Source organism: Crocodylus siamensis, chromosome 1, assembly GCF_052110815.1.
Source record: "Crocodylus siamensis isolate JL-2025a chromosome 1, ASM5211081v1, whole genome shotgun sequence".
In the NCBI taxonomy this organism is placed as follows: domain Eukaryota; kingdom Metazoa; phylum Chordata; order Crocodylia; family Crocodylidae; genus Crocodylus; species Crocodylus siamensis.
The window spans coordinates 47,668,580-47,690,049 of NC_143395.1; the positions used below are offsets into that span (position 1 = coordinate 47,668,580).

Sequence of the window (21,470 nt, forward strand, 5' to 3'; positions counted from 1 at the left end):
ATGCTATTTCAGGAACTAAATATGTATACTTTGAAAGTGTGAGGCGGTTTGGTGATGTGTTTGCCCCAAACACACAAGTTCTTTGATTTTTAGTGACCATATTGGTGGTAAAGGCATTTAAGGAAACATACACATATATTTTATGGTTTTCTTGTGGGATTGCGTATGAGTACATGAGTAGAGCCTTTTTAATTAAACTGGATACTTCCTTCGGTTTGCTATATAGAGAATCAATATTTGGAAGACAGCATTTAATGGGAAACTAAAGTTAATTGTTATTATCACGACCTGCCAGTATTCTTGGTTTGTGATCAACTGACAATTCTGTATTAGCATTTCATCATTTTTACTCAAAATTTACATTGTGTCTTAGCCACTATATTCAGTGGTTTTTGTATGAGTCCTGTGTCTATTAGAAGCATTGCTTATTTAAATATCAGTTCAAATATATTTTAAGGTTAGTTTTGTGGTGCTTGTTAGTAGAAAGTTCTACTGTTTTCTTTATGTGACTTTGTGTGACCTTATACTTTATTTTAGTCTTGGTAGAACACCCCACCTGAAAAAAAGGCCTTAGTTTCTTTAAATTGTTAATCCCTAGGAATTTATAAACCATGCTTCCATTATTAGCATGCAATGCTTATGCCTGTTGCACAGGACATTTACTTAAATGAAATTGTTTTCTTTGTGTTATTTAGCACTAAGATTAAGAACACAAGAATTATATGCCTGCAACAGGCTCATGGTCCATCTGGTCCAATATCTTGTCTCCAACAGAACTAGATGCTTCAGAGATTTAAATGTTTGTTACTGTCAGAGTCCAGTATTGCACACAGTGAAAACCATGGGTTTTTTTTTACTTTTCTTTCAGTAATTAGAAACTTCCAAACTGAATTATTCAGTATCATAGCTAGCTCTTCTGCAAATGCAAAAGGTCAGTAATATAAATAGGCAGGCCATTTTAACAGACTAAAATTGTGTTACAATAAAAAGTATTAACAGTATGTAATTTACTTATACAGATATTTCATAATAAGAATTAAACTCATATTCATTACTTATTTCTAGCAGTAATGGAGATGTGATCATTTATACTTACTGGCAATTTATTTAACTTCTGAAAATTGCTCTCATTTTTTGGAGGCTGTTTTATTCCATGGTCAATTACTTCAGGACAGGTGGTTAGAAAGTGATAATGCCAAGCTATTCTGTTTGATTAGTTAAGATGTATGTGACAGCAATTAAGATAACAGCTTATGTTGATTGTCATTTAGGTATTAATATTATTGGAACTGTAGTTCATTGTAATTTAAAAGAAAATACATACTTTACCCTTTCCACAAAAAGGAAATAATCCCAAAACATACTTTACAAGGTATATTTTATTGCAGATATTTAGTAAGGAAACACAGTTTAGGAGTTAGAGCATGACTTGTAAATCAGGAGCAGCAGATTCAATTTTTAGTTCTACTACTAGTTTGTTGTGTGACCTTGACAAATTATTTAACTTCTCTGTGGCTTGATTTTCTTATTGGTAATATGGGGATAATAATACCTACCTTAGGGTTATGAGCTCTAATTAACTGCCTGTAAAGCACTTTGAGAGCTAACAGATAGGCACGAAATATGTGCAGAGTAGAATATACAATGAAAGTCAGAAAATTAGCTTGAAAATGAAGCTACCAAAGGAAAATATAATGATATTGTGCTTGATAGTATGTTGGGTAGAAGTAAAAAAAAAAAAGGATGGAATCCCAGCCTGCTCAAGGACCAAATCTCATTGACTTTTGATGAAGCCAGGATTTCACCAAATATTCAAGAATATTGTAATTTATTTCTCTAATTATGATGCAAAAATGTATGGTTTAAAAAATTCAAGGGTAGTTGGTCTATTCAGGGGTAGCTTTTGTTTAGTTTTTCACTATTCTAGCCTTAGGTTTTTATTATCTGAAGTATTTAGTGTACTACTGGTACAGTATTGGTAGATATGGTACAGTATTGGCAGATGTACATGAATTTCCTACCTGATAATTATGCACTTCACTATTTCAGAACACAAAACCGTTTCTCAAATACCTGCATCCTTAATCTTACTATCCGTACTGTCGCAGAGCACTTAGATGCCCTGTTCCTTTAAAGAGCTGAAACTGATAGGGAGAGAGCCCTAGCAGGCAGTTGGGAGCCCCCAGCTGCTGGTTACCAGGGTAGTCAGAATGAGCTAGTTAGCCCACACCTGCCAGCAGTCAGCTGACCGGAAGGGGCAGGGCCTGTCTCATATATAAACCCCAGGGCTGAGGCTAGGCAGGTGGTTCCCTGCTAGTAGCCAGAGGGGAGGGAGCTTCTAGGGAAAAAGTGCCCAGTGATGCTGCAACTGCCTGGTATGCTGCACCTAGGGCTAAGGGGGCTCCATGAGCTCCATGGGTACCTTTGCCTATTAGACTCTTCATGCCAGGGACTAAACCTGATCCTTTTAAAGGGTCAGAGCCCACCCTGACCTTTGGTATTATGTTACAGTCTAGGACCTTCTGTTTTGTTTGCTGTTGTATAAGACTGGTGGTTTGGTTGAGGCTGTTTGGGGAAGGAGGAGGCTTCATTGGGGACCCACTGCAGCATGGGGAACCTGGTGTCAGAGAAGGTGTGGCATTTGGGATGTATAGAGCCTGGCGCCAAGGCGCGCAGAGCAAGACAGGGCTGCGGAGAGCCCAGGCACCAGTGCAGCACAGAACGAGACAAGGCTGTGGTGAGCTGAGCACCAAGGGGCACAGAGACAGGGCTGAGGAGAGCCCAGGCACCAGTAAGGTGCAGAGTAAGGCAGGGCTGCAGAGAGCCCAGGAAGACGAGGGAGACAAATTACAACAAGGCCTAGTCTGGACAAGGTTGGTACCATCTGTGAGGCAACGGTAAAGGGGTGGTTGGAGCCATGCATATAGCCCATAAGGCTGGGGTGTCCCAGGACACCTATTTTGAAATGGGACCAATGGGGTTCAGGGAAATCCATCTGACTGTGTCCAACAGGACGTGAAGGCAGCCTCCCTATATTACAAAAATACGTCAAAATGTGGCATGCGAGAATAGAGGATGCCCATCGGGCCGAATTGGCACTGTGAAAGGGCCTTAGGGGTAACACGGCCATCCTTAGGGACCCTATCCCGTGACACTTACCATATATTTAATATATTGATTACTACTTTTTATTAATCATTTTTAAAGAAATTCACATTTTCCTAGTTCTTTACAGGGATGAAGAGATGTGAACATTTTATAGTCTAAGAAATCATTAAATTTAAGATAAGACACAGGACAGCACTTCACGTAAGAGAAACTGGGGTTAGGTTATTGAGTAGGATATCAAGATAGGAAGAATTTCTTAAAGGAGTTGCTTTTCCAGAGGGAACAGAAGTGAGAGTCCAACTTCAATAGAAGAAGCAGGATGAATAAATTTGTGAAAAACAAGAGACTTCCGCAAGAGTAATTGGGGAAATCTAATGGGTGAGATGAGTAGCAATAAATGTGCTGCAAAAGGAAGATTTGACTAAAGCCTAGATAGATTAGTAGGAATAAGAAAATATTTTTGAGCTATTAGGGACAAGAAATATATTCATAAATATAAAGGTTTTCTTGTAGATAATTTTCAAAGAGCTAACGAGTACAATTAATTGAATAAATTATTTGCAGCAAATCCTTAACGCTGTTTTGACATGAATGATTTTAGCACTGAAGACACTGAAACAGGCACGATTTTGGTGATGTGATATGCAATGAAGTGACAGGTTTTATCCTGAAGTTATGACAGAAATTATGACTTTGTCAATTGTGTTACAACTTGTAACTATAAAGATACCGTGAAATAGTATGTTTTATTAAAACTTAAAATGATATAACATCACACAGTTCTGAGGATTCAAAACATATAAACTTCAGGATATCTGTCATTAGTGATATGACATTAAAATAAACTAAAATGTGTTGAACTGATATTAAATTTGAGTATGTAGTTACCTGAGTTTAATTCTAATTCTAATTACTTTTCTACAATACACCAGTGATCAGACAAGCCATTACCTATTGTACTTTGATATAAGTATTAACAGAACAGCATGGACGTGGTTCCACTTTCCTTTTTTGTTTTTTTTTTAGTAGAAATAAGCTTTTTAGTAATGTTAAATTGATTATTTGTGACATGGTGAATGATATAATGCACCATGCCTGGAATTATTCTGCCATATGCTGTCACTACATATGCCAGAGTACTACAGGAAAATGTTTCTTAGTTTCTCAAAATGTGAATCTTCTCCAATGAAGAGAGGCAAAATGGTTGATGTGCAATACTATACCAGATAAGAAGGTTTTGCATGATTTACTAATTTGTATATTGTCATATAAAAATGATGTAATAATACTGGAAATACTGGGAGTCTCTGTAAATTAAAAGCAACTTCTTTTCTTATGTTACACATGTTTTTGGCAGTGCACTAGCATGATATAACTGAAGTGCAAGTGGTTTAGGATATGCAATAAGTTCAAGGATTAAATGTGGAACTTCCTAAAGAATTATTACCTAATTAAAAGAGTGGTTTGACAAAATAGTACTAAATTTAATATCATCACCACAGTAGCCCTCATATATGGATTTAAAATGCTCTCACTTTTCTTATAGTTTAAAAATCATACTCCTATAAGAATTATAAATCTTTTCTACAGGAAGACATTGGAGACAGCTAAGGTGATGCCTCAAGTCAAATGATTTGAGGAAATTCTGCAGAAAATTAAGGATATGGGGGCACATCTACACGAGCTATCCCCTGCGCAATTGTTACTGTGCAGTCATTTAGTACTTGCATAAACAAGCCTCGTCCCCCACAGACTTACAGGTAAGTCTGTGGGGGACAGGGGAAGGGATATGGGGGCAGATCAAGTCTCCCATGGTGAGGGTTGCTACAACCTCCTGGAACCCATGACTGGGCTGCTTTGCGACGGACCCTACCCGCTGCCTTGCATCTGGTGGGGATGAGCCCTCTTAGTCCCAACCTTCCACCACCTATGCATCCCTTCCAAAATGTTTTCTGTTATTGATTTTTGTCTGAATATTTTTTATTTCTATGTAAATCATGCTGAGTTCTTGGCCTCAACAATCTCTTGTGGCAATGAGTTCCATAGTCATATTAAATGATATTGGTATATAATTTCTCACCTTTTCATTTCATTGAATGTCCCTTTTTTCTTGTATTAGGAAACGGAAAGAAGTTTCTTACCTACCTTCTATATAACATTCATTGTTTTTTTAAAAATATTTTTATGTCTCTTCCATTCGTTTCAATTCATTTCCTTTCTAAAAAATAATTCAGCCATCTAATACTAACATACAGTGATCATAAACATGTTATGTAAACTCCCTTTCTCAGTTTTTATCCAGATATCATGGATTAATTAGATAACAGTGAGTCCAAACAGTGACAATGTGATCTGACAGGGAACATTCATTTTATTGGCAGAAGAGGGGTGGGCAATATATAGCCTGTGGGCCAAACTTGGGCTGCCAAGAGATTCTATGTGGCCCACAACAACTTCCATGGCTGTGCCCAAGCCAGGCATGTGGGGCAGTCTAGGCTGTGGTGCATGTGACTAGTCCTGCTGCCCCTGGGTACATGGTTCAGCTTTCTGGTAGTCCTTGCAGCAGCATCTCACTCAGCCCAGCTGCCACTGACAGTGTCTCCACAGTCACCACAAGACCCAACTCTGCTGTCCAGGCACCTTGCCACCAGAGACGTTGGATAGACTGGGCAGGCAGGGTCTCCATGGAGACTGGTTGGAGACCCCTATGGACAAGACACAATCAGCTGGATGGATGGGATGGGGCTAGACTGGGACCAGCATCTGGGAACAGGATGGGACTGTGGGTGGACTGGGAGCAGTGTCTGGGAATGGGTGGGAAGGCATGGGCTGGGACAGCATGAGGATAGTGCTTGGGGCAGAGCCACAGTCTCCACCCAACATGTCCCTCCCAGTGGAACCAGCACCCATTACAGGGACAAGCGGGGAGTGGATCATGGCTATGCCTCGACCCCAAGCCCTATGCTGTTGCTGCTCTGCAATCCTGGCTCTGCCTGCCCATCCCAATCCTGGATGCAACTCTCTGATTGCTGATGACTCCATTTCATTCACCTGGCTGAGCCTGCCCTGCCTGCATGGGTCCCAGGGCAGTCTCCATGGAGACTATTCCTGCCCACTCTGTCCGGTGCCCAGTGGTGGATTGACCTGGGACTATATAGGATCAGTTGCCCCCTGCCAGGAGGCCAGGTCAGTATCACCCTCTTCCAGCAGGCTGGGTTTGCACTCCCCACCACTGGGGCAGTTCTGCAGCCTCTCCAGCCTGCAACAACTCACCAAAACTCCTTAAGTGGCCCTTCAGCCCAAACAACTGTCCTATATAGATATCTATGTATATAAAATATATAGGACTGGGAGCAGTGTCTGGGAATGGGATGAGAAGGCATGGGCTGGGATTGCAGGGTGGTGACAGCATGGGGATAGGGCTTGGAGCAGAGCTACAGTCCCCACCTGACATGTCCCTCCCAGTGGAACCAGCACCCATTACAGGGGCAAGTGGGGAGTGGATCACGGCTAAAAATCAACACAGAAATAAACAGGAAACTGTAAATGGAGGAATTCTTGTAATAGCAGAGAGTACATCTACACAAGATGCTTTAGTGTGGAGTTGACTAATTAGCTACCTTGCATGTGTAGGTGGTGTCACTTTACACCCCTATTAGGCCAGAATAAACTAATTAACTCCTCATTAGGATTGTATTGCTTGACATAAGTGATTTTTCCATTTCTTCTGCGGGCTAGTACAACATGAAAAAGAAAGAAGCCAAACTCAACAGTGAAATAGATTTTCTAAGCCTATGCAACAAACACAACATCATTCCCAAGGGATTGAACATCTATAATCCTCTGAATACTACACACAACTCCAAATATGCTTTGCAACTATGCAGGAGAACTTCAGAAAAACTTAGAAATCATGTTCTTCACATAACCTTCTCCAAGACAGATCAACTCCAGAAGGAAAACAACACATGGTACAACAACTTAAAACAGAGAAATCTGGATATTTTCCCAAACATTATACAATGTATACAAAAAGACTACTAAATATTTTTTACAATATCCATCCAGCATAAAAGGAAGAAATGAAATCAATTACTAGAGGAACAGCCTTCCCAGTCACAAAACAACCATCAGAGAAACAACACCGTTACTGTACAACATTCCAACCTCATATCCAATGAAACTGATGGAACCAGTCAACCCTCAAATATTATCAATCTCTCCATGTACACATTTACTAAAACTGAAAAACCTGTCCTTTCTAAAGGCCTTAATTTCTGTCCAGGAAAAATAGCTCAATAAGATACTACAATAAAGAGAAGTAGAAGAATGTTTCTGATGTCTCCTTCTGAAGAATATTTCTGCAACCAAAATGAATCCACTTTCAACAACACTTCATCCTGTGACAACCCTCTGGTAAGGGTTACCAGAATCTGGAATAAGCTTCTAAGTGAGGGGGTCTCCCCTACTTTGGAGGTCTTTAAGAAGAGACTGAAAAAACACCTGGCTGGGGTGATCTGACCCCTGCGTTCTTTCCTGCCTAGGGCAGAGGGTCAGACTCAATGGTCTACTGAGGTCCCTTCCAACCCTAAAAATCTATGAAATCTCTGAAACATTGAGGAAAAGATTAACACCAAAAAACATCAGATTGGACACCTCACAGTGGACAAAATTCAAACCTTGACTGCTATATTGACTGCTTCAGAGAAAGAATGAACAATGAAACAGTAAACAACAAACACCACCATAACAACCTCTCACAGAGGAGGGCCATAGGATTTCTAAGAACCAACCACCAAATAGTAATAAAACCAGCAGGTGAAGGAGGAGCTATAGTTATCCTTAACCATGAAGACTACATAAAATAACCCAACAGAGAACTCTCTCACATCACCTAGTATGAAAAACTAGAGGAAGATCCAGCTCCCCTTTTCACCTTAAAACTCAAAACCACCATCACATAATTTCCATCTGGACTACAAGAAAAACAACAAAACTTGATCCTGCCACTATCAAATCCAGTGACTTTTTACATGCTCCCTAAGATTCACAAACAAGGGAACCCAGGAAGACCTACAATATCCAACCATGGAACCGTAACTGAGGAAATATCAGGTTTCATTGAATCCATCCTAAGACCTCCTGTCACCCATAGACCGAGCTTTGTCCAAGGCACAACAGATTTCCTACAAAAACTTAAATACATAGACCACATTCCCAGCAATACCCTCCTAGCCACCATGGATGTTATCAGCTTATATACCAACACCCCAAACCAGGATGGCATCCAAGCCTGTTTTACATATCTATAAGAACAAGATTATAAATCAGAGTACAGACCTAAAGATATTATTGACCTTACACACTTCATCCTCACACGACTTCTGTTTTAGCAACCAACACTTCCTCCAGATCATGGGCACAGCTATGGGCACCAAAATGGCCCCACAATATACTAACTTTTCCATGGCCCACCTTGAAGAAGAATTATTCAATAACTACACTATTAAACCCATACTATATTTAAAATGTATAATATCTTCATCATTTGGACCACTCAACAAGGACACTCCTCCAGAGAGAGAGATTATACTTTTGAAAGAGCCACCTGGATACCACATGAAAAATTCCTACAGTACAAAAAGAAAATCATCACGAATCGAACATTATAAGTTATGAAGACCCTAGAACCTACATGGAAAATCCTCAAACAACTGCAACCCATACTAGAAGGAAACCCAATTCTTAAAGAGATATTCCCAGAACCACCCATCCTAGCCTTCAAACAAGCACTGAAGCTCACCAGCTTCTTCACAAGAAGCAGACTTCCTATGGCACAGAGCACACTGAATGGTTCCAGACCAAACTGGGACAAAAAATTTAAAACCTGCTAATACATTACCCCACTCCCACAATAACTACACCCTATAACAGAACCATCACCATTCTCAGATCTTACACCTGAGCCTCCATGAATGTAATATGTCTCATCCGGTACACTGAATGCTCGGATGAAAAATATGTGGGAGAAACCAAACAACAATTTTGTACCAGAATGAACACACACCAAAAATCTATCAAAGAAAAAGATATCCAATTACCTGTGTGCACACTTCTCTCCAGCCACTCTCTCTCCAGTCTCTCAGTTCTAATCCTCAAAGGGAATTTACAGAACACTTTTCATAGACAAGCCTACAAACTTCACTTCATAAATCTACTGGATACAAAAATCATGGACTAAATATAGACATTGGATTTATGGCACATTATAACTTGCCCAACATCTGATAACCGCAGGTAATTTGGCTGCATTTTACAAGCTACATTCTTCTATCACAATTTCAATATTCCTCCTTTCCCCCACTTTCCCTTCCTGTCTCACACCTATTGCCTTCCAACCCTCCGATTCTCACTGCCAAGCACTTGCATTTTCATAGGCATGTATTTTGCATTTTGGCTTCTATTCTACCCAGGAGAACACAATCTCCAGCAGACTCTCGATATGCCCAAAGAAGGGTGTTTGTTCCTGAATGCAAAGAACATTTTTTCTAACTGTTTAGTTGGTCTAATAAAAGACAACACATCTACTCAATTAATCTTGTCACTCTACAGCAGAGAGATTTACTTTGCCACAGGGCACATATAGACAGTAACTAGGGCTGGCTGGAGTATGAGGGTGCTACAGTGCAAGAGCTGCCTGCTGGCTAGCCCCATAGTGTAGCACCTTTGTGCACGAGCCAGACTTTCCACAGCACTGACCCTCTGGGGCCCCTGCCAGCTGGGCTTGTGCTGCCCTGGCTCCACGTGCTGTGGTCCTGGGCCCAGGTGTAAATACCACATCTGGGAGCAATAAACTCTGGCGCAAATTGCACCAGAGTGTATTGTGTCATATTCATATCATATGTACATGTACTCAGGATGTCTGAAACCTAGAACACTCCAAATAGAGACCTCCTGCAGACAAATCACCTCACATTAGGAATTGACTTTGAGGAATCTAAGACATTTTAACACAAACAAGATTAATCTTTTACAAGATGATCTACTTTGTGTCTTAAGGACAGACAATGTGCATAACAGCTAGCATTGCCAGCCTGAGTGGCATTTGACTGGCAAGCATAAAGTGCTAAAAATGATAAAAATTTAACTATTTAAATTAAAGCTTTGCTTGTGTAAGTATTGCAGAAGCTGAATGAAATATGACACCTTTCCTTAAAACGCCTGTTTAGACCTGAGTTCCCCAAGACTTTCCAAAATCAAATAGAATTATGTTACTTAATATTTGATTATTTTTTCTGCAAGTATATTTGGGTACTTCTAGAAATAAAGAATATTCAGACATAATTATTAAAAAAAAGAAATGTAAAACAGATATCAAATGTGTCAGCTCCAGAGATAAGCCAATCTCTAACTATTCTATCTTTAATAAGCCTGTGAGACTACAGGTCTTTAGTCACTGAGCCTTTTACAGCAGTCTTATAGCAGCAAAGGATAAAACCCATGTTTCCCAACTGCCTGAAAATCTGTAACCATCTAAATATATGACCTCATAAGAGGACTTGATTTCCTGCATTTGAACATTTTAATGAGGACAGCCAAAATAAATAAATAAGTAAAACGCAGTAGCAAACTCTCAGTACTACACATTAATTAAATTTTAGGATCAATGAATGACAATATCTGCATTATAGTTGGAAATGAACACTAAGCTTGGATTTGACAACTTTTATCAGAGTGAACTCATCATCTTCATGTGCAAAACAAATTGGATCAACTGACGTAACTATTAAAAAAGGAAAAAATGTTTGTCCAGTATCGCATAGAACAAGGTTAGAATAGTCTCATTTTGCTTTGTTACTTTCATAGACTAATCAATGAGAAGCTTATTTTCATAGTGGGATTGTAATCACTCAAGCATCTCAATGAGATGAGCATAATTATGGACTGTAATTAAGCTGAACTGATATACTCAAGTATTATGGTTTAAGATATTAGAATACCTATTTTATTGTGTCCCATTCACTGATTCTTTCCTCCACTTCAGATCTTGATATTCATTTGATTTTCTCTTGTTCAGTACAAGCTGCCATTTTTACTCCAAATAAAGAATGAATATGCAACTAACTCTTCAATTTAAACCCATATTTGGTATAGAAACAATGCCTTCACAAGGTACTAGAAAATAGCTGTCCATTATTTAGCTGTCGGTCATACAAAAATATGGTTATACAGTGTTGCCTCTGTACAGCATTGTTAGTCACACTAACGACTTCATCCTTGTAAAACATTCCCATTGAGTTATTGGCTGAGAATTCTTTACAAAAATAGACATTTAAATCACTTTGGCAACAATTTAGAACTTAGATAATGTCTTACATTAAAGAGAATTATGTCAAACATTTACATTGTCCTATTTCAATTAAGGATGGAATTATCCTAAAATTGAGTAACCAGTTGTTTACAGCTAAACACTTAATGCTAAATGGCAGTGGAAATCATGCACTATTTTAGTCAAGCAAATATGTGCATTCCAATGTAAAAGCAGCCTGTTTTTATTGTCATGAACACCTAAGCGGTTTCCTTTTTATGTCAGTTCAGTCCAAAAACTATCACTGTCATTAGGTTCTAAATAAATTTGTGTCAGTGTCAAAGACTAAGACTGGTTATGGGTTGAGCAAAAAATGGATTTTTCAAATTAGTGGTTGAACTGAAAAATTGGAAAAAAAATCCAAGTGAAAAGGAAGCAGATTTGTGTGGGGGAAGGGGAGGAACTTCAGTGAAATGAAAAATAAACCCAATAAAACACTGATTTTTGGGTCACACAGGAACTCAAGTTTGGTGTCTTTGTTTAACTATGTATTTTAGGAGAAATCTTGTTTCTAAATGAAAAGTCCAAAGGTTTTGTTTTGTAAATGTCAAATGAACCATTTTATTTTGAAAATGTTGAAATAAAATATTTACTTTTTGGAAAATGTCTCCTCCACCTTGTTTTGGTCTGACACTATTTGCCAAATTTATCCTAAAGTTATAAATATTTTCAGTCTCCTTTGAAAACTCCATTTTCTGATGAATTTATTAGTTGAGAAAACTCCACTTGATCCTACTACCACCACATTAAGAGTTACACAGTGAATAGCCATGCATAGGTGTACAGCAAGACATTGCAGTATAACATTCCCCCTTATCTCATAATATTCCTACATAAAAAGTAATCATCATTGTAATGTCTTAGGGACCTTCTTTTCAACCTCCTTTCCCTGGCCTTGAAAAAACCAAACAAAAGACTGCAGTAGAAAATAACCCCCCAAGTTTTCTGTTGGGGGCAGTTTCCAGTTAGGGGAACAAGAGTCTGAGAGATAAGGCTGACAGGGCAAGCATGTTCAATAACGCTTATACGTCACTATTAAGTCTCATTGCCTTGATTTAAGTAGCTTCTTTTTAATGTAGGACAGGCTAAGAAATGACAGTTCTTGTGCAATGACTCTCATTAGTTTCCTTCAAAGGTGAAAAATGTCCTTCTAGCACATTTTCCCTTTCTCTCATTTAGTGAACTTGTGGCACTGTAAAGGTACAAACAAGTATTTGTGAGTTCCAGCTCAGATTTAGTTGTCAGGGCTGTGCAAAATGGCAGCTTTCCATTTCGACCAGTGATTCAACTTTCTGATGGAACAGTGTTTCATTTTGAATTTTGTGTCAATTCAAAACAGCTGTTCCGTTCAATTTCATCAAAACAGGGTTGAAATGGCAAAACTGTATGGACATTTCAACCATAGGATATAACGAGGAAGGACAAAACTGCCTATAACTTTGTCATTTCTGGCTTGATTTGGAGGAAACTTGCAGGAGTGGTAGCCCTTTTTGAGGGCATCAAGTCTGCCAAGTTTCAAGGAGATAAATGCAGGGGTTTGAGGAAACTGCAGCCTAAATTGTGTATTGAGCTGGTCCCTGAGTGAATCATGATCAATTGAGTAACACAGTAGCTAGTGATGATAACGAGTTAATGAGCAAGGATTAACACGTACAAAATCACAGACTATGGATAGGAAACAATCAATATGGAGCTGGGAATTGCTTCTGCCCCAAGACAGAGACAGTCAGTTGCACGCATTTGTTGCTTACTGGTAGAGGCATGGGTAAGTGAGCTGGTGTGGGGGAGCCTGGCCAGGTCAGTGGTGCTAGCAGGTCCACAGAAAGGCAGGGAGGGGAGACTGGCAGTTCTATGGTGGGGGGAATAGTCAGGGGGTGGGAGAATAGCCTGGTCAGGGGGTAAGAACACCACAGCCCTAGGGCTCCAGCTGGGCTTTCATGTATTTAATGAATAAAGGAATACCTTCAAGAAGAGGGATTGAAGGCTCCCAGCTCTTCTGGCTGCCTATTGAAAGACAGACCCCTGACCCCTATTTCCTAATAAATGATTTAGGAGCTAGCTGCCAGAGAGGATTTAGTGCCATGAATTTGAAGGAGTGATGTTCTGAAGTCCTAGAGGTGGGTGGGATTTAAGGCATACTACTCTCTTAAACTTTGCCTACAGGAGTTAGCGCAACTGACTATTGTGATGCACTAGTTCCGTTTTTGAATTAGGTTCCTAAACTCCTCTAAAAGAAACATGGAATTATCTATATTTTTCCTATTCCTGAGGAAATAACACTTATCAGGAGCCCAGGAAAGGTGTCCTGGAAAGTTGCTCCCATGGCAAGGAGGTTATATTGTACTGCTTGCACAGCACTTTAAACACATGACAGCTCTTTATTATATATCATCATATAAAAGCTTTAAGTGCTACACAGTATCATTATTGTTATTATTTGCCTGAATCTACATCATGAGAGGGAAGACCAAGATTAATCTTTTCAGGTTCTACAGCCATCCCCATATATTGACTTGTAGGTGAAATTTTGACATGTTGCATGAGAGAAAATATGGAAATGTAGATATACAAATCTTGAGAATTACAAAGGTAGGGACTTACTAGTTAGGGGAAAGGACAATCTTGATATTTACAAGGGGAGGACAAGGAAAGTGGGGTTGGCTGTGAGCAGTAAACAGAAACATATTTTTATAAAACCTGAGCACTGGAACATAGGGATAGAGGTACTCCACTGGACCATTAAACCCACTCCTCCATGCTCACAGGCTACTATTAACCAAGGAAATAGCCCAAATTTTCACTTTGAACCTCACCAAAAACTGCAAGGAACAATCTCAGGAAGAACCAAAACACTTCATAATATGCTACAGGTAAAAGACAAGGGCATTGTAACAAAAACAGGGAAGTCATTAGTTAATCTATGCTCTGAAGATAATAAAAAAAAGGACCATGCCAAAAACTCCCAGAGTTTCTATCAGTCTGACCTCTGGTAAAAATTCCTTCCTGACCCAAAATTTGATGATCATTATGATGCTGAGTGGAATAGAAAGCCAGAAAACTCTGGGTTTCTAGTATCAGCAGGAGTGTCAACACATACAACCAAAAAACCCCAAACAGCCTTAACTGTAGCCAGTGCCACACAGTACCTGACAGGAAGGAACCCTCCGCTCCAAGGAGACAATGTAATTCATTCGGGGAAGATTAAAATGCTGCCTGGTCTCAACAGGCAACCAGCAAAGCCCTGGGGCATGGGATAACCAGCTGTCTTCTAAACTACAAACTATCTTAACATCCTAACCTGGAGACCAAAATTATGTGATTCCATATCACATACCTGGGAGAAAAAAGAAGATGGACATTATAAATAGTAGTAATGAATTGTATGTGTGGTGGTTTGTAAGGGTCTTACACAAATATTGTAGAGAAACTGGCTAAAGAGACAGTTGGGAGTGGTTATGTTTGGGAAACTACAAGAAATTAGGAAATTACTACAAGTTACAAAGTAGGGGAAGAGAAAGATAGTCCTGACTTCTGTAGGATGGTGAGAAACAATGACAAGGTGGAACTGCTGCAGTGTTAAGCGAACTTTATGTCAGATTATGTAAACTGAAATGAAATGGGCAATAAATGTGTATTAGAATAAAAATTGGAGTACATAGAGAATAGGTAGAGCCAGACTGTGTGGGGAGGGAGGAGATACAGAAAAGAGCTTGCTTGTCTGCCGCAAAGTATGACGGTAAAAAATATGCACACTGGACACAGCTACACATGCACATTTACTGCACAGTAACCAAAATTACTGCACAGTATGGGCACACTTCTACATGTGCACACCTATACTGCACAGTAAATATTGAGACTTACACCAACTTAAGTGTACATTTGATACTAAATCTGATACCCGCATGATGCAGGTATCAAATGTACGACCAATTAGTTACTGCGCAGTAACACGCATGTAGACTTCTTTCTGTGCAGTAACAGTGTGTGTGGACTAGCTTTGGACTGACTTTAGTCCCAAGTCAGTCCACACACTGCATTAATATGCTTTAATGCCTGCACATGTAGATGCTGGCCCAATCCTTACTTACTGTGGAGTAAATTTAAGCTGGTGTAAATGCACATGTAGATATGCCCACAGAATATTAACAGAGTTTACAATACAATTAATGCAATCATCACCCCTCCCTCAGACTATCTCTGGAATACTCCAATACCAACATTTCAGTTTTAGGCACTAGAGTCAAAATCCAGAATGGTTAAATAGAAACCACCATATACAAGAAACCCATGGAATAAAACACATATTTACACAGAACCAGTAATCAGCCTGAACACACCAAGAAAGCTGTGATATACAGGAAAGCCCTCTGATACCACCAACCTTGCACTGAGGAGAACACCCAAGATCATCACCTCACAAATCTCAAAAGCGCTTTTCATACAACAAGGACACTTTTGTAAAGAAATAGATCACTCTTTTGAGAGATCCACCTGGATACCATACGAAGAATTGCTGCAGTACAAAAAGAAAATCCCCACAAATTGCACACTTTTAGTTACAACATACCATCCTTCCCTATACGGAAAATCCTGAAACAATTGCAACTCATACTAGAAGAAGACCGAGTTCTTAAAGAGATCTTTTCAGAACCACCTATCCTAGTTTTTAAACACTGGCACCACACCTTGCCAACCTAATCACCAGAAGCAAACTTTCTCAAAGCACACCAAATGGATCCAGACCATGCCAGGACAAAAAATGTAAAACCTGCCAACACATGTCCACCACTCCCACAGTAACTACACCCTGCAACAGAATCCTGGATCTTACATCTGCTCCTCCAGAAATGTAATATAGCTCATCCAGTATATTAAATGCCCTGATAGAAACTACATAGGAGGAAGCAAACAAGAACTGCATACCAGAATGAACACACACTGAAAATCTATCAAAGACAAGATTACCTAATTATCTATGTGGGTGCTCATTTGTCACAAGACAACTACTGTCTCTCCAATCTCTGTTCTAATCCTCAAAGGGATTTTACAAAACACCTTTTGTAGATGAGTCTAAAAACTTTACTTCATAAATCTACTGGATACAAAAAATCATGGACTAAATATAGACATTGGATTTATGGCACATTATAACCTGCCTGGCATACGATAACCCTATGTAACCTCTTTACATTTTCTCAACTACGTTTTGTCACCTGCTGACATTCCCCTCTTCTGTTTGCCCTCCACCTACTTGTCTCACACCCATTAACTCCTATCCTCGCTGATCTTCCCTGCAATGTATTTGCATTTTCACAGTCCTGCATTTTACATATTGGCTTAAGCTTCTATTCCACCCTAGAGAGAAGACAAACACCGGCAGACTCTCTCTGTGTCTGAAGAAGAGTCCCTGTGCTGGAAAGCTTGCAAAGAACAATTTTCCAACTATTTAGTTGGTCTAATAAAAATATCACATTTACCCAAATAACCTTGTCTGCCTACAATCCACTAGAACAGTGAGTTGTCTAGGAAGAAGGAAAAAGAATGCAAACACTCTAGAGCAAAGCACAAACAACCTCATTGATATGCTATTCTGTGTGAATCCGTAGATAGACCACAAGTCTCCTCTCTCCAGATACAAAGTCGTAACATTGGAAAATATTTTCTAATCTAGGTTTATACCAAATTATTAGTAAAACAGAATAAATAATTTGAAAAGTTATGCAAAAAATTCAGATTAGGAAAATAATTTGGATAGAATACAGCTCCATAATAAACAAAGAGCTTTAACTCTAGCAAACAGGGTGCTTATACATGAGCGTGGAGCTGCTCTGATGTGCTGGAATTCCAGTGCATTGGAGAAGACTTGATTAATTGAGCTGTTCTAATTAAAGTGCTGCCCTCCACCCATGGAGCACATGTAAAAGTGCCCATCGAGCCTAAATATGTTCAATTTTTGTGTCAATTGCTTGACCTAATAATGCATAATTCAGTATATATTATTAAGGAACAATTTCTAAATTTTACCTAGTTAAGGTTTATTTTTGCTAGGAAAGCAAGTTATATTATTGCAGTTTTAGAGATGAGGGAATGGAGGCAGAGTAATATTCCATAAAATGATTTGAGTAAATTGACAGAGGGACTTGGGGTCAGAGAAAAGGAATTAGGATTACCTTGTTCTCACTTCTAAATTCAGTCATTAGTCTGTCTTACCCAACCCCTCTGGCATGATTTTAAAGAAGAAACATTTATTTTTATTGAAGATAATAATAGCCAATAAATACAAGGAACAAAATAAAGGCTAGCTGAAGCTAACACACACATATGTATACGTTCTTATTACTTGCTTAGCACTGAAATGTGCTTGACTGAACATTAGATTATGCACATGCATCAGGAATACCAATTATATAGAAAAAATAATGATTTTTAATTATGCAATTCAATTATTTTGATAATCATTTATTAAGTAAGCATGATTTCAGTAAAAATACTAAGGAAACTGCAACATAGTATTACACTAACATTTGCTAGCTGCATGAATTAAAATATTTTCTCAAGCAGCAACCTAAGGGTTAGTGTCCTTAATAACTTTAACTTAGTGTCCTTCTCAATAGTTCTTCTTGCTGGTGCTTTGCAAGTACCAGGCACACCTATGATAGTCTATAAATAGTAATTTGACATAATAGATTAATTCAGTCAGTGTAGCCCTACTGATGTGATTTAAATTATAATGATTTACACCAGCTCATTAGAGCTGCCAAATAAGTGTAAAAGCTATGGCAAAATATTCAAAAGAAGTAAGCAAGGAAGGATTCCAGTGCACTGTCCAAATCAATTTTTGAATACCACGTTCAAAGATATAGGACAGGCCAATTAAATGGCCTGTGTGGAACAGTGTGTGGGCAGGTGAAAAGTGAATGCCTCTTCTGAGTCACAGTACTTCAACAAAGCTTGAGTTTAAAAGGGGCAGCAGCACCCTTCATATGTCTTTTGCTGAGCTTTGCTTGTAATCCTCATAGTATCTACCAGAGCTACCTTAATTTCCCTCAAACCTATGGGGTAGAGAGATGTATTCAGGTTTTCTGTGGCTGGTGAGTTTTGGGCAAGATATAACTTACTGGATATCAAAAATTATATAGCATTTCCAATAAAGTATTTCAAACTATGCATTTTAATTAGAGTTATTAGTACAGGCATTCCAATAATAAAAAAGTGACTATGACTCTGTTATGCTTGCTGATTGAAGCAATGTATATAACAGCAGGACAGGCACAGTACTGTCATCACATCAGTATAACTGACATTTGACATTGTGAAATATACTCAGGCACTAATCAGTATGCCCACTGTTGCTGTTAAAAACTGATATATGACTGTGATTAATTGCTTTTGAAATTTTGATCAAAATTGATCTGTCCAATTTTCTAGCCCTAGTTCCACAAGTCAAATCTCACCCTAGGATTACAGAAATCAATTTAGTGTAGGCCTTTGTGAAAGCAGAGGGAAAAAAGAAGAGAAATGTAATTTTTGAGTTGTCAGTGACTGATTGTTTTTTTTCATTTCACATTTTTACTTAAGATAGAATAAGCCTTACCGTAGCTGTCATAAGCATCTTCACTTGTTCCATGACCATAGTCATAATATTCAGGCACACTGAAACAGATTCAGATAGCAACAATGTTACTATAATCAGAAAGGATCTGTGCAAAAGCTTAAACAGTATATGAAAGCAAAATGCATTGTGTCACTTTTACATGCTGTCATAGCAGACCAGCTATCTCTAGTTATGAAATACAGTCAGACTGTGAAACTACAAAGAAAAATGAATCCATGAAAATATAAGCTTTAGTTCAGCATATTTGTTATCTTCATTTATCTACTAATTACAGAATAAAACTTTTTCTTAAATACGAAACACGTAAAAATGTGATGAACAAAGTCAAGTATACTTATCTGTTTCACTATTCATTGGGATTAAAGTACCAAATCATATACCTCTTAGCCTGACTGACTTTAACTACCCAAATTTCTCTAATATTGATATTCACTTAAATTTTTATTTCCCCAGAATATTGTTGCCTCTCATAATAAGCTTGCAAGGTAGTTGCTTTTACACAAGACTTTTTGGTCATGCTTTCTGCAAAGATGCTTTTCTTGCTTTGCTTAGAAATTGGAAGACTGAATCTCCACAGGCTTATGTCTTGTGCCATCACTTATGCCTGTGCAGAGCAGACATGCAGTACAAACACAAGTGGTAAAATTAATCGTAATTATTTTTAATTTGTATTCAGTTAGCACCTAATAGTCTCCAAGTCAGGATCATTGTCCCATTGTACAAGGCATCATACAGCATCATAGATGGAAGAGCACACGTCAACTGCACATGCTTCCTCAGCCTGACAAAGGGCATTTATACCCAAAAGCTTGCAACTATTTGACTTGGTTTAATAAAAGACATCAGATTTACCCAAAGAACTTTTTCTGCCTATGTCCTTAGACCACAACGGCTACAACCTATAACCCTGTAGGATCTAACCAGAGTTTATAAGTCTCCCATGGTTTCCCCACCCACTGCAAACTTTTTTTCTTCATAAATTGTATTTATTCCATCCTCTACAAATTAAGCACAAACAGACTCATTCTTCATTTTTATTTTCATTTTTTTGCTGCGGGAGGGTGGGGGTTACACAGGCTGGGGAAGCTGTCAGATTTTGAGTGTCCTGAATTTATAATAACATATAACTATTTGGTGGTTTGAGAAAAAATCATGCTGTGCAGTTTATCTAAGAGCAATTCAGTGCAAGCGTTTCACAGTTCACAGTCTAACTGCTTTGATTTTGGCCCTGTTGTACATGACTCTTCCCCTACTGACTGGAGCACAGGTTTCTAATACAAATAATTAGGATTAAAAATTCACCGTGCATCTAAAGTCACAAATTTTTGGAAAATACATTGTTTTAGCCAGTGTTTCTTCAGATGCTCAGACCCTACACTGATGTGGCCATAGAAGCATCTTGGGCAAATTAAATTGATTCATAGTCTATTTACACTTTCTTAAGGCTGACACTGGGGAACACCTATGCATGTTAATGCTCCACCTATTGCTTCTATTGTGTATGCCAACTCTAGGAAATGAGAAGATTATCTGTGTTGGAGTGACACTGTGCTCCAAGCAATGCTTTTCTACTCTTGCCTCATCATGGCTATTGGCACATGCTCAGCACTGCCCTAAGGCAGCTGCCTTGCCTGGGATTTGACGCATGTGCAGTGGGAATAAATGGATGGGACAACCTTCATGGTGGTGTTCCTTGGTGCAGCATGGAGACAGTGCTGTCATGCCCTAATATATGTGTTAATGTGGACACAAAGGACACAAATTGAAATAAAATTAATTCATTCAAAGATTTTTTGCTGTGTTTTCGGTGCTCAGCAATACAATTACAGAACAGCATTGTCTTTGGGCCTTGTTACACAGTAATTTTAGGTGGCTTCTAGGGCTCTTAACCCCTGGATTGGCTGCACATTAACAACTTTTAAGTGGTTAAAAGCACTCGTTATTCATCTTAAAGTACACCACTCCAGGGCAGGAATATCTCTAATCTGTCTAATTTTGTTCCTGTCCCATTAAGTTGTGGCCATTCTCCACAGCTATTCCACCCAAACTGAAGTCCTCTAGCAAGCCAGGATACAATGACCCCTCCTGAGTCAGGGTGAGCCGGGATGCCAGAGTACAGCTGGGCTGGGCAGGGTACCTGCCAGTGGCTGCAGTGCCTCCTGCTCTGCCTTGCAGGAGCAAGCCGGTCCTGCCCCCAGCTCCTAGCCCTGCCTCTGCTGACCAAGCCTGTAAGGGCAGGTAACAGCTGTGGAGGTGAAGGAAAGGCAGATGGTTTGTCTCCTTAAGGTGTGACTACTCCACCAAGCCTATCAACACTAAGCCAATTAACATATGTGTGGCTTTCAGCGTAAGGTGTAATAAGGCCCTTACTGTGTA

General features: G+C 39.0%; 1 protein-coding gene across 3 annotated transcripts in view; it reads right to left on the reverse strand.

Annotated features, from left to right (window-relative positions):
* Positions 1–21,470, reverse strand: part of KHDRBS2 (KH RNA binding domain containing, signal transduction associated 2) — a 736,982-nt gene that overhangs the window by 69,773 nt on the left and 645,739 nt on the right. For all 3 annotated transcript variants that reach the window (XM_090034488.1, XM_090034497.1, XM_090034495.1), the window contains one exon: positions 19,074–19,132. In XM_090034488.1, the coding sequence (XP_089890614.1) occupies positions 19,074–19,132 (59 nt within the window). The remainder of the gene's footprint in view (positions 1–19,073; positions 19,133–21,470) is intronic.